Genomic DNA, 14,400 nt, shown 5'->3' with positions numbered 1-14,400 from the left:
GCATAATATACTTCAATGTAACAAAAAATTACCATGAGGTATCATTTCATAGTCACCAAATTGGAAAAATCAGTCTGTCAGTATCAACTATTTAACGTGATGTGGAAAATCCAACTCTACTGGTGAGAGTATAAACTGGTACAACCTCTTTCAAGAAAAATCCAATAAAACTGAAATCCACAACAGAGCAATTACACCAGAGAAGAGTCTCACACGTTTGCCAGGAAACATGTATAAAAGAGATTTCAAACTCATTGATAACAATGAAAAATTGGAAATAAGCCCATCCATCAACAGGAGAATGGGTACACTATGGCATGTTCATTGTGTGGTTTATCACACATTAGTTAACATAAATCATGTAGATTTGTATGCACCAACATGGACATATTTCAAACAGAATGGTGAGAAAAAAACAATTTGTAGAAAAATATAAATAACAGATTAACACTTATAAAAACACATAAAACAGTAGTCTATTTTTATGTGTAAAACAGACATGATTATGCAATATTATTTTACACATAAAATATAAAAGAACTTGTAAAAATATATAAGAACACGACTGAACATATGCTTATCAAAGTCATGATTGAGGTTAGCTCTGGAGATAAATGGAATATGATAATAAGCCTTGGAAGGAGAATACAGGGCACTTGAATCTTATCTGTGATTTTTTTTAAGCTGAAAAAAAATGACAAGACATGGTAGATAAACAATTGTTTAATACTTCAATATTTTTTGTACTTTCCTGGTTTAAATAAACTTTTAAAATATCCCTTTACGTTCCTTTTAAATTGATACCTAACTGTTGAACCTATTTATGACATACATGTCAATTTTCATACCTGTATACAATGTGTAATGATCCAATCTGGATAACTGGGATCAAGTCAGGGTAACTGGGATATTCTAAATCCTCTCTTCTAGCTATTTTGAAATACACAACACATTGTTAACTATATTCACCCTACTCTGCTCCTGAACATTGTAACTTATTCCTTCTATCTAACTGTATTTTTGTACCTATTAACCAACCCCTCTTCCTCTCCTGCTCCCACTATCCTTACAAGATTCTGGTAATCACTATTCTATTTACTACTTCCATAAAATCAATCTTTTAGCCCCCACATATGAATGATATTTGTCTCTCTCAGCCTGGTTTGTTTTATTTCAGTTAACATAATGTCCTTCGGTTCCATCCATGTTGCTGCAAATAACAAGATTTCATTCTTTTTTAGGACTGAATAATTTTTTTTTTTTTAAAGACGAGGTTTCACCATGATGACCAGGCTGGTCATGAACTCCTGACCTCAGGTGATCCACCCACCTCAGCCTCCCAAAGTGCTAGGATTACAGGTGTGAGCCACCACGCCTGGCCAGGCCTGAATAATATTCTATGTACCACATTTTCTTTATCCATTCATCTGCTGAGGGATAGTTAAGCTGATTTCATATCTTGGCTGTTGTGAAACTGCTGTGATAAACATGAGAATGCAGGCATCTCTCTGACATACAGATTTCCTTTCTTTTGGATACATACACCCAGAAGTGGGATTGCTGGATCATGTGGCAGTTCTATTTTCAGTGAGTCACCTTCATACAAATGAAAAATCTATGTATTCCACAGTTGCTATACTAATTTACATTTCCACCAACCATGTCTGAGCATTCCCCTTTCTCCACATCCTCCCCAGCATCTGTTATGACTCTGCAATCAGTATGCATTTTATGTGTCTTACTTTAGTCATCTGCTTTCTAATTCATTACTTACCAACAAAGTAGGTATGATTCCTAGTAAATTAAAAAATCTTTTAACAATTTTATTTATTATAAAATTATATCTAAAAATCTAGAACACAGATGTAAATTTATGCTCAATTTTCACAAGTTTCATAATAATAAGGAAACAATGTTGTTCAGGTCAGACTTCTTATAAAATATAATTTGAATATATATTCATATTATAGGTAAAAAAAAACTAAACTGATTCCTCTTTATCCTAGCAGTTATTATCCAAAACAAGTTCACTAGTTAAGCAAAAAAACAAAGTACATCCATTGTGAAGTAATCCATTTCTTTTCTTTCTTTTGTTACTTCTTTATTTGCCAATATATTCTAATAACTTTTTAAAGCTATGCATTTTAAATATACACACAGACACACAAATATGGCAAAGACAAAGGATGGGATGGGTTCCTGAGATCCACATGAGTCTGACATCAAGGCCTCTAAAGAGAAAAACCTGGTTAATTTATACAGCACTTAATCCACGAAAGTATTGGTACTTTAACCAGAGTTCAATGCTTAGTTCTAATAATATTTATGTATTGTTTTATTCTCTTGCTCATATGAAATTTAAAACAGAAAATCAGAAATTGGAGTGAAAGCTATAAACATAATGACAGCAGCTAGATGTAAAAATTGAGGGCAAGAAGTAGCCATGCTATTTAAAACTACAACAACAAAACAAGACCACAGCAAACAGGGCAATCAAAGGATAAAGCCTTTCGTTCTCTTCAATAGTCTGAGGCATCGGAGCAAAGGATACTGTGAAGGTGTGTCTACAATTTAGTCTTTTCTTGGTAAAGGGTCAGAAATTCATAAGGATCACTCTTAGTTGTCAAGAACAATTTAAAATACAGGTAGCATGTGCTGTTAAATGGAAGATAATATTTGCCAGATAGACTGCTGCCAAAAATGGTTAAAATGTAAAACATGTGGTATAAAAGCAGCTAATAAAAAGTTTGGAAAAAACTTTTCTGGAGTGATGTAGTCACCAAAGATGCTAAGTCAAAGAAGCACTATTTTATGTAGAATTTAGAAGATGATGTGAGTAAGCCAGCTTATTTGCTCAAAAATTAAAAATCTAAAGTATATTTATTTTTCCAGGGATATTTTATCAGTAAATATTACCAAATAAGAAATTCAGTGGTTTTCCTAATTCACAAGTATAAAATCAAAGAGCCACTGACACCCAATTAAAAAATATGCAAAAGATCTGAACAGACATTTTTCAAAAGTAGGCATACAAATGGCAAACAGGTCTATGAAAAGGTGCTCAACATCATTGATCATCAGAGAAATACAAGTCAAAACTACAATCGGATATCATCTAACCCCAGTTAAAATGGCTTTTATCAAAAAGACAGGCAATAACAAATGTTGGAGAGGATGTGGAGAAAAGGGAACCCTCGTACAGTGTTGGTGAGAATGTAAATTAGTACAGCCACTCTGGAGAACAGTATGGAGCTTCTTCAAAAAACTAAAACTAGAACTATCATATGATCCAGCAATACTACTGCTCGGGATATACCCAAAAGAAAGGAAATTAGTACATCAAAGAGATACCTGTACTCTCATGCTTATTGCAGCACTATCCACAATAGCCAAGATTTGGAAGCAACCTAAGTGTCCATTAACAGATAAATGGATAAAGAAAATGTGGTATATAAACTAAATGGAGTACTATTTAACCATAAAAAGACTGAGATGCTATCATTTGCAATAACAATAATGGAAATGGAGGATACTGTGTTAAGTGAAATAAGACAGGCACCAAAAGACAAACTTCACATGTTCTCACTCATTTGTGGGAGTTAAATATTAAAACAATTGAACTCATGAAGATAGAGAGTAGAATGATGGTTACTAGAGGCTGGGAAGGATAGCAGGGGAGAGTTGGGTAGGACATGGCAATGATTATTTGGCACAAAAATATACTTAGATTCAATGAATAAGATTTACTATTTGATAGCACAACAGGGTGACTACAGTTGGTAATAATTTGTTGTTGTACAGAACAACTGAGGGAGTACAATTGGAATGCCCATAACATACAGAAATGATAAACGTTTGAGATGATAGAGACCCCATTTACCCTGATGTGATTATTACACATTGTATTCCTGTATCAAAATAACTCATGTACCCCATACACATACCTACTATCTACCCATAAAAATTTTTTTTAAAAATAGAAACAAAAAGAAAAAGAAGAGTCACTCATTTTGAAAAGAACAAAACTTTCACTATGTTGTTCTGAAAAACTAACAAAAAGAACAACACAAATTTTCATATCTAAGAATTAAAGACCTACCTTTCCCACCTTGGTTCATGGCACCAGTGTCTCGTCCACACTGTCCTTTATTATTTACACCAAATGTCCATACTTCTCCATTCTTCATTAAAACACAAGTATGAGCTTTGCCCATAGCTACCTGAGTTACAAAATGGCCCTTCAAATCAGTTACCAAACCTATAAGAAAGATACAAATTTAGTAAAAACAACAAAAAGGCACTTCTGGGCCTAGTAAAAGAACTACCTCAATGCAGAACTTTTTATTTCTGTGGCAAAATAACTCACCAAAATGAGAAATAAGTAGCCAAAAGAATGGCAGAGTATCACTGAATTAACTTTGCAACTTTGTAATGTAGTTTCAATGAATCCTAAAATATTATCATCCAGACTTGGGACATATCTTTACTGTAGCTTTCTCTCAAGCTTATTTCTCTTGAATGCTTCCTCCAAACGGTAACACCTCTCTACAGTACTCAGAAGAGTCAGAAAATCTCAAACTTTTCTGGTCTAAGTGCAAAGGAGTCCATAAATAGTTTATTTTACCTGCTTTGACCTGCCTCAGCAAAACCAAGTAAAATTCTTGCTATAGTATACTGACATGATACTATTTATGTAGAAACCAGTAAGACTTTCTAAAACAGCATTTTTCCATCCTTTTCAACCTACAATGATTTCTTGCACATTCCGATACAAAGCTTTTTTCTAAACTTCACTTATTCATATATTACTTTCATTATACTTGTCATATCCAAGTGCTACCCATATTCTATTTAATATGTTTTGTATCAACTCTAAGTTGACTAAAGCATCTTTAACCTTATCAAGTAGTAATAACATTAAACATCAAAAATTATTGACTATTTTTCCAATATATTTTAAAATAAAATTTTTAAAGTATTTGTTTCATTTAAATTACAAATAATATCAATCTCCTGTAAGGTTTGGGAAAACTACTCTACATTATTAGCTCAGATATTACTTCCTCAAAGTGGCCTTCACTTTTACCTTATACTACTTTAGGTCTTTTTGTTAATTACATCTCAAAAATTTCCACCTTTAATATTCAGCACATTTGAAAAAGGTAAGTATGTGTGTGTGTATATAAAATGGTATTTATTATTATTAATAGTACTAGCTGACATGTTTTTGAGACCTTACATGATGTGCAAAGCTCTGTGCTAAGCATTTCTTAAGCTCTACCTTCTATAATCTTCATAACAACCATATGAAGCAGATGCTATCATTATCTACCTTTTGCAGGTAGAAAAGAACAAAAAGAAAACTCTTAAAGATTAAGTAAACTGATACCCAGTTAAAGGTTAAGTAAACTGTTACCCAATTAAAAGTGTTGGTGCCAGGAGTCGGGTGCAGTGGCTCACACCTGTAATACCAGTACTTTGGGAGGCTGAGGTAGGCAGATCACTTGAGGTCAGGAGTTCGAGACCAGCCTGGCCAACATGGTGAAACCTTGTCTCTACTAAAATTACAAAAAATTAGCTGGGCATGGTGATGCATGCCTGTAATCCCAGCTACATGCCTGTAATCCCAGGCTGAGCTGGGATAATTGCTGGAACCCAGGAGGCAGAGGTTGCAGTGAGCTGAGATCGTGTCACAACACTCCAGCATGGGGGAGACAGAGTGAGACTCAAAAAAAAAAAAAAAAAAAAAAAAATTTAAGTTCTGTAATACCCAACTGTCTCTCAGATCCTCAAAAAGGCAGTAACCAGGTCTGTCAGGTCCATCAATCACTAATGTATCATCCATGCTCGATAAATGTATGTTGAAGAAATACACAAGTTTCCATCAGCTCTACCCAGTGGATGTTAGCAAGCAACAATTATACTGAATACTATTTTTAAACTGTACAAGAGCCTACCCCCAAATTTTGATTTATTCTCATAGTTGTGGCCAATTGAGAATCTAAATATTACCACATTAAGCCAGTTCACATATCACTGGGTACACCTTGACTTAATAATTAATTGCTATAAATGTTCTATAGGTGTAATTTCCCCAGCATGAGGCAATCACACAAATTTGTAATCATAAACTTCATTAATTCTAGTTTCCTTTTTATCAAGAAACTCAAAGCCTTTACATATTTATAGCATATAAAATCCTTTCAAGTGGGATGCCTCATTCATTATACTCTTCACTAGCTGCTAGAAAGAAAATCTAGCAATCAAATATGACAAGTTTCAGAGATTAGCATTTATAAATATAAAACGATTTAGCTATTTCTACGTCTCATATCCACTTCTTAAACTTTTGTTTTATAAGTCACCCAGACACTTGAAAGTAACTCTTTAGACCCAACACTTTGCTAGGCACTGGGGATAGAACAGTAAATAACACAGGTTATCCCAGCCAAACACCCTAATGGGGGAGATAAAACACTTCAACTATTTTAAACCAGCTTTGTCACAAAAATCACCTCCCCAGGATACCACCACTGTCCCAGGGCCATGTCCCATAAGCACCTGAGTCTAGGGAAAGCATTCCACACACATCACAGCGACAGTGAAGCTTCCCTTGCCAAGCTCTATGATTAGCTCTGCATGAAACTAGGAACAGTGCTCCTAGTGACAATATATGACAGAAAAGTTCTCTTTCTAAATTTTGGAAGGAAATGTAAAAAATGTAGAGAAACCATGCTACAAACATAAATGTTCTAGATATATCTTTGTAATACATAACTAGTATTGAAACTTCTTTGCATAAAACTTTTTTTAAACTTACTTGAACTATCAGAGTAAATGGCATCTTTTCCAAACATGTAGAGTTCTCCATCTTTAGAAATCACAGAACTACTTCCATTATTGCAAGCTGTATATACCACAATCTTTCCTTCCATCTTAATGATCTTTTTAGGTTTATAGGGTTTTGATTGCCGTCTGCTCTTAGCTTTAAAAAATAAATTAGATTAAATCAGTACCTCTAGGTACAAATAATGGTTTGTATATAAAGTTCAAAGAAAAAAAAACACGTATTATTTGGATTTATGACACTACTTATTTTCACAAAGGCCTGGGCTTCCCAGCATGTCACTTAAAATTAGTCACCCTGCTAGCCTCATCTGGTTAATTAATATTTAGGCTATCATTGCCAGATCCTCATTCCTTGAAGTACATTCAAATTCTCAGTAAGAAATATCAGTTTCCCATCAAACTCCTGAGGGACTCAATCTCTAAATTAGCTTATTGCATTGTTAACACCATTCTACTAACACATATCTAAAATCTCCTTTTTTTCCTGAATTGTAATTCACATATATTCTTGTGATATCCTAGAAAGTAAAATAAGTTCCTCATTCATTCAACACATTTTTATTAAGCAGTTACATCAAGTCAATGAGATATTATAAGGAAGGGAGATATATATGTGAAAGGAGGGTGAATAATTTTAAATGTGGTGATTCAAGCAGCCTCTGCTCTCAAAAGCTAAATCCTTGAGCTAAGCAAAATATCGGAAACATCAACCAACCAGCTGTTCCTTCAGTCAACCCCAGTCCCTGCCTGTCTTTCAGAATAAAAACATATTGCTTCTGTGCTGGGACTTAAAATGCTCTACTTTTCATATGACATGGTACACACACACACACACACACACACACCCCTACATACATATTTATACACATACATACACTACAACTACTTTACCTGGTGCCCAAAGATGGACAAGGTCCTCCAAATGCCAGAAGGAAAAACTATTCTGAGAGATAATAATATACTTTACAGCTACTTTAAGGGAAGATGGACTTTTCCGAATAATTTTTATTTTCACATTATTTTTACATTATGTGTTGGCTTTACAATCTAAACCCTATAAGACATTACTCCAACGTGTTAAAATGTATAAAGAATATGAGAAATTATAAAAAGAGAAAAATGGCACTTTGAAGGAGACTGAACGGAAACATAAGAAATGTAAGACATAAAATTATTTTCTTTTTCATTGCTTAGCAATGATTGCATCATAGAGAAATAACACCAAAAACGGTAATCCAGTCCAGGCATAGTGGCTCATGACTGTTATCGCAGCACTTTGGGAGGCCGGCAGACTGCTTGAGTGCAGGAGTCTGAGACTAGCCTGGGAAACATGGCGAAACCCTATCTCTACAAAAAATGCAAAAATTCGCTGAGCAGGGTGGCATACGCCTATAGTCCCAGCTACTCGTGAGGCTGAGGTAGGAAGATCACTTGAGCCCAGGGTTCAAGGCTGCAGTGAGCTGCAATCACACTACTGCTCTCCAGCCTGGGTCACAGAGTAAGACCCTGTCTCAAAAAACACAAAAACAAAAACCATAATCCATAGCCAACACTATCACAAAAGATTATATAAAGTTTACCTTCATTCTGAAGTATACATTCCTTCCAAAGTTTTAGGTTTCCTAAAATAATCTATTGCAACAAATAAGTTTTTTTAAATTACTGATATAAAATAAGCATATACTCTCGGATGAATAGCCAGCCACGTTCCCATAAAGCATAAAAATTCAAAAATATCAACTTTAGAATAAAATTAGCAAGCACTTTTTTTTAATGAACAGTAACCCACTGCCATTAAACAAATATGTCCCAATTTAAAATCCTCTATTAACTTGGTGAGGTTAGTGTTGCCAAAATTAATAAACTGTATGTTAATAAAGTTTTCTTTTTACTAAAATAAAGCATTTATTTTTACTAAATGCATAGTTTATCACTCAACTTACTTGATTCTCCATCTTCTCCTTTACTAGCAGATCCCGTAAAGAATATGCTCCCATCTTCTGCAACTAAAAGGGCATGCGAGCCATCGTGTCCAACTGAGAAGTGTACTATCTTTGGAGATTTTGTAATTGGTAGCTCAACCCATTTTCCTGCTGAAGGACCACCTTGTTTGATTCCAAGACTCTGGTATTTGCCAGTGTAATATATCTTACGTATTCAAAAAAAAAAAAAAAAAAAGAATTACAGGGCATTTTGGAATAGTTCATCAGGTTTCACATGAAGAAAAAAAGGACATCCATATTTATTGAAAAACAAAATTTACACACACAAAAAAACTTTTTACACTACTCAACTTCCAGGAGCTGAGCAAGAAATATGCATATTTTGCCAAGAAGACACAGTTCATAATAGTTTTTTCATATCTACTCAGAATACTCATATCCACAATCCAGAATATTCACATCTATTCAGAATATTTATATTTTTTTTCAAATTTGTATCTATTTCCATAAATATACTTCCTATTTAGAAGAGTAGGAAATTCACAAAATTTTCAATTCACTTTTCCCCATTGTAAAAACTTATATATAAACTTACTGTATTTTCCTAATGCTTTTAAATTGTACAATTCTTTTAATTACCTTACTTTCCCTTCATACCCACTACAGAAGCAGCTTCCAATGCTACAGGCTGAACTCTACAATCTGTAAGTTAATTATACACACTACTTCCTCCAACTTGTAGTCTATACATTTCTATACATTTACAGAAATTTGCAATGAATATCCATCCTACTCATCAAAATAAACATAAAACATAAATTCATCCCTACTCAAGGAATTAGAATTCCATAATTTAAAATCTATAAAACATAACATTTATTAAGTTTTATAGTATTAAATGTCACCATTTTGTTTCATAACACAGGCACACCTCAGAGACATTAAGTGTGAAATAGCAACGTCTGAAGAAACAATGTATATGCTTTAGTTTAAAAATACTTTATTACTAAGATATGTTAACAATCACAGAGCCTTCAGTAAGTTGTAATCTTTTTGCCAATGGAGGGTCTGGCCTCGATATTGATGGCTGTTGACTGATTATGGTCATGCTTGCTGTAGGATGGCTGTGGCAATTTCTTAACATAAGACAACAATGAAGTTTGTCACATGAATTGACTTTTCCTTTCATGAAAGGTTTCTCTGTAGCATGTGATCCTGTTTGATAGCATTTTACCTACAGTAGAACTTCTTTCAAAACAGAGGTCAATCCTCTTAAATCCCGCTGCTGCTTTATCAACTTAGTGTGTGTAAATATTCTAAATCCTTTGTTGTAATTTCAACAATGTTCACAGTATCTTCACCAGGAGTAGATTCTATGTTAAGAAATTATTTACTTTGCTCATCCATAAGAAGCAACTTATTTTTTCACGTTTTGCTATGAAATTGTAACAATTCAGTCACACCTTCAGGCTACATTTCTAATTCTAGTTATCTTTCTATTTCTACCACAGCTGCAGTTACTTGCTCCAATAAAGTCTTGAACCCCTCCCAAGTCATCCATGACAGTTGGAATCAACTTCTTCCAAACTCCTGCTAATACAGCTATTTTGACCTCCTCACATGAATCATGAATATTCTTAATAGCATCTAGAATGGTACATCTTTCCAGGTTTTCAACTTACTTTGCCAAGATCCATCAGAGCATTCTCTGTCTATGGCAACTCTAGACTTATGAGATATGGTTCTTAAATAATAACACTTGAAAGTTAAATTACTCCTTGATCTATATGTTGCAGAACTGATATTGTGTTAGCAGGAGTAAAGAAACATTAATCTCCTTATACATCTCCAACAGAGCTCTTGGCTAACAGGTACATTGTGAATGAGCAGTCATATTTTGAAAGGAATCTTTCTTTCTGAGCAGTAGGTCAGAAAGCTTAAAATAATCAGTAAACCATGCTGTAGATGTGCTGTCATGCAGGCTTTGTTGTTCTATTTATGGAAAACAAGCAGAGTGGATTTAGCATCATTCTTAAAGGCCCTAGGATTTTCAGAATGGTAAATGAGCACTGGATTTAACTTCAAGTCACCAGCTGCATTAGCCCCTAACAGGAAAGTCAGACTGTCCTTTGAAGTTTTGAAGGCAGGAATTGTGTTCTCCTCTCTAGCTATGAAAGTCCTAGATAGCAGCATTTTCTTCCAGTAGAAGACTGTTTTATTTACACTGAAGAGCTGTTTAGTGTAGCTGCCTGTATCAAAACGTGCCGCAGCTTCTCCATCAATACTTGCTGCTACATTTTCCACCTTCATGTTAGGGAAATGGCTTCTTTCTTTAAAGCTCATGAATCAATCTCCACTAGCTTCAAATTTTTCTGCTATAGTTACCTCACCTCTTAGCCTTCATAGAACTTAAGGAAGCTAGGTGGCATTGCTCTGGATTAGGCTTTGGCTTAAGGGAATGTTGTGGCTGGTTTGATCTATCTAGAGCACTAAAACTTTCTCCATAACACCAACAAGACTGCTGTGCTTATCATTGGTGTGTTCACTGGAGTAGCACTTTTTAATTTCCTTCAAGAACTTCTCCTTTGCATTCACAACTTGGCTGTTTGGTGCAAGAGGCTTTTCAGCCTATCTCAGCTTTCAACAGGTCTTCCTCACTAAGCTTAATCATTTGTAGTTTTTGACATAAAGTGAAAGACCCGTGACTCTTCCTTTCGTTTGAACACTTAGAAGCCATTGTTAAAGCTATTAATTGGCCTAATTTCAATACGGTTGTGTCTCAAGGCCTGAGGAGAGGCAGAGAGATGGAGGACTGGCTGGTCAGTGTAGAAGTCAGAATACAGACATTTATCAATTAAGTCTCCTGTCTTCTAAAGGCACAATTCATAGCACCCTAAAGCAATTACAACAGTAACATCAAAGATAATAGACCACCATAACAGATATAATAAAGAAGTTTGAAATACTTGAGAATTACCAAAATATGACAAAGAGACACAAAGTGAGCACATGCTGTTAGAAAAATGGTAACAACAGACTTGCTCAACTCAGGATTGCCACAAACCTTCAATTTGTAAAATGTGCAATTATTTGTGAAGCGCAACAAAACTGAGCACAATAAAATGAGGTATGCCTGTACTGTTTCCAACATGAATGAAATTTTATCTCACAAAAAATAATTTTAAACCAAAAGTTTACATGATTATCCTTAAACATGCAAACTATATAAACGAATCAATAGACTGTAATCTCTTAAATCAGAGAATGCTACTTTTTAATCCAAAAATTTACCTTTCCATTTGCTGTTTTCATTAGCGCAAACTCTCGTCCTGCACCAAGAATTGCTGACTCCTCATCAAATCCTGTACCTGAAATACAGCAAGACTAGTAGATACTATTGCATTTCTAATATGAAGAATCCTAAGTACAACATGTACTATTTTGAATGATTGCAATGTCAATTCAATATCACTAAAAAACAAGGATGACGAAACATCATATGCTCAAATTTTTAAAAATATTAATAATAGGTATAGTATTCCAAGGAAAGATAAAGTTATCATAATCTATTTTTCTGGTTCCAAGCTAGTACCAAATTAATTTTTTAAATATACAACAAAAATTTTTAAAAATTCAATGTTAGCAATATTCCTTGAATTAGTGTATAAATGCACGTATTTTTATTGAGCATTTATTAGGTGCCAGGCATTATACAGTTCAAAAATTTATCTCATTTGATTCTCACAACTATACCACTTGGTTTACAAACAAGCAAATATAAAGGTTGGAGAGATTAGACCAGACAGAGTGAATTAAGCTAGGAACAATGCCATGCAGATATTTGAATTAAAGTATTTCAAATTATCTGCCTATGTCTTTTTCTATAGAACATTATCTATAGCTACTCCATAAATATGTGCACGTGTGTATGTGTGTATATATATATATATATATATATATATATACATATGCACATACACACACAGATCCTTAAGCATATTTTCAAATTGTAAAACTATGAGTAATTGTAACTTTACATATGGCACATTTTACGATTTTATCCAGCTATACAAACTACTACTTTATGGGCTTTTAAAATTTAAAATCTATAGTTTCAATTGGATATTTTCCTAGGGAAGAATTATAAAAATATCACACAACTAGAATACATGAAGTAAAGCACTAATGCCAAATTCATTAAATGTAATGAGATAACAGTCTCAAAAGGTGGATTTGCAAAGAACCGTACAAGTTATGGAAGGTCACTATTAAACCTGGAGCAGCATGGCAAGCCAAAACTAAAACTCTCATGAGAACTCATGATCCTATTTACTTTTACAACATTACAAGAGTAAATAATCTCAGCCCAAGAAATACTCTGTGGTTGTCTGTATTGCTCTATCGAAATGAAAGAATGCTGATCCATGTGTAAGGCCAATTACCATTTTCACAATATATGAGATCATTCTATGAAAATCTGTTCAAGTAAAAATTTAAAAATTTCAACGAGAGAACTATGTATATTGTTGTAATAACATTTACAATGTAAGTTTTCAAATTTTTAAATAGTTAAATAATGATGGAGCATATAAACTAACAACATTCATCAATACTCATCCATAATTCTCAGTAAAGTTTATTTTCTTTTGCTCTATTCAAAACTAAAATGATAAATTATTAGTCAATTCCTTAGAATGGTCTTCAAATATCATACTTTGTTTAAAGGCCGTATTTCGTAGTTATTTATTCAAATTCATTCAAAATTGTCCTTTATATTAACACACAAAATAGCTGCTAAAATATAAGCTGAACTAGTGAAAGCGCAATGTTCATTTTTAAGAGAATTAAAAAACTGAAAATTAAAATACAGGAAAAACGCTTAATTTGTTATCTTACTTATAATATGCAAGTCCTTTTCCAGATCGAATAGTGAGATACCACAGGCATGTAAGCATTTTCTGGCCAGTTTAAGTTGTAATTCTTGTTGCAGAACAGGTTCAGTGCTCGTGGCAAATATTCTGACAACAAAACCATCCTAAGAAAAATAAAACATCCACAGCATTACATTATATAAAGGGGTTGTTCAAGGCTCTACAGTCTATCTAGTAAAAACCAAATAATTTAAGGAAAAGGAATTCCATTTACAGTAGTTAAGATTCAAGGTACTTACATCTCTTGAAGCAGCTATCTGATTAATATATTCTCCATCAGTGAATAAAATATTTTGACCTTCAGTGTGGCAATCTGTGCAAAAGAAAGAAAAAGTATTTCCATCATAATACAAGCAAACAGCTCACAAAATGAATTTACTCCACTGTTGAAGTCAAAATGAGAGTTCTCCACGCAATAAGGATAAACTTAAACTCAAAAGGAGACTGTGCTTTTTAATAAAGAATTACAAAAATTAGCAGGGACTAAAGAATTCAACTAATCATACTTATTACATTTTTGCTTATATCTATAAATCTTCCATAACCAAGGACCTGAGATCTCACCTAATTTCAAAGTGAATTAGTATTAGATATAGTCTGATAGTAAACATGCACCGTGATAAACTATAATGTTGGTTACAATCATTTCAATATAATCACATGCAATAGAGGCAACA

At 33.7% G+C, this 14,400-nt stretch overlaps 1 protein-coding gene across 18 annotated transcripts in view; it reads right to left on the bottom strand.

The window, feature by feature from the left end:
• Positions 1 to 14,400, bottom strand: part of MYCBP2 (MYC binding protein 2) — a 275,403-nt gene that overhangs the window by 200,158 nt on the left and 60,845 nt on the right. For all 18 annotated transcript variants that reach the window (XM_017498820.2, XM_037727973.1, XM_017498830.2 and 15 more), the window contains 6 exons: positions 13,963 to 14,036; positions 13,689 to 13,827; positions 12,084 to 12,160; positions 8,793 to 8,997; positions 6,821 to 6,985; positions 4,100 to 4,258 (listed from right to left, as the gene is read on the bottom strand). In XM_017498820.2, coding sequence (XP_017354309.1) covers positions 4,100 to 4,258; positions 6,821 to 6,985; positions 8,793 to 8,997; positions 12,084 to 12,160; positions 13,689 to 13,827; positions 13,963 to 14,036 — 819 coding nt within the window. The remainder of the gene's footprint in view (positions 1 to 4,099; positions 4,259 to 6,820; positions 6,986 to 8,792; positions 8,998 to 12,083; positions 12,161 to 13,688; positions 13,828 to 13,962; positions 14,037 to 14,400) is intronic.

Source organism: Cebus imitator, unplaced genomic scaffold, assembly GCF_001604975.1.
Source record: "Cebus imitator isolate Cc_AM_T3 unplaced genomic scaffold, Cebus_imitator-1.0 Scaffold252, whole genome shotgun sequence".
In the NCBI taxonomy this organism is placed as follows: Eukaryota; Metazoa; Chordata; class Mammalia; order Primates; family Cebidae; genus Cebus; species Cebus imitator.
The sequence above is the reverse complement of the archived record's forward strand: the minus strand, read 5'-3'. Positions and strand labels throughout refer to the sequence as shown.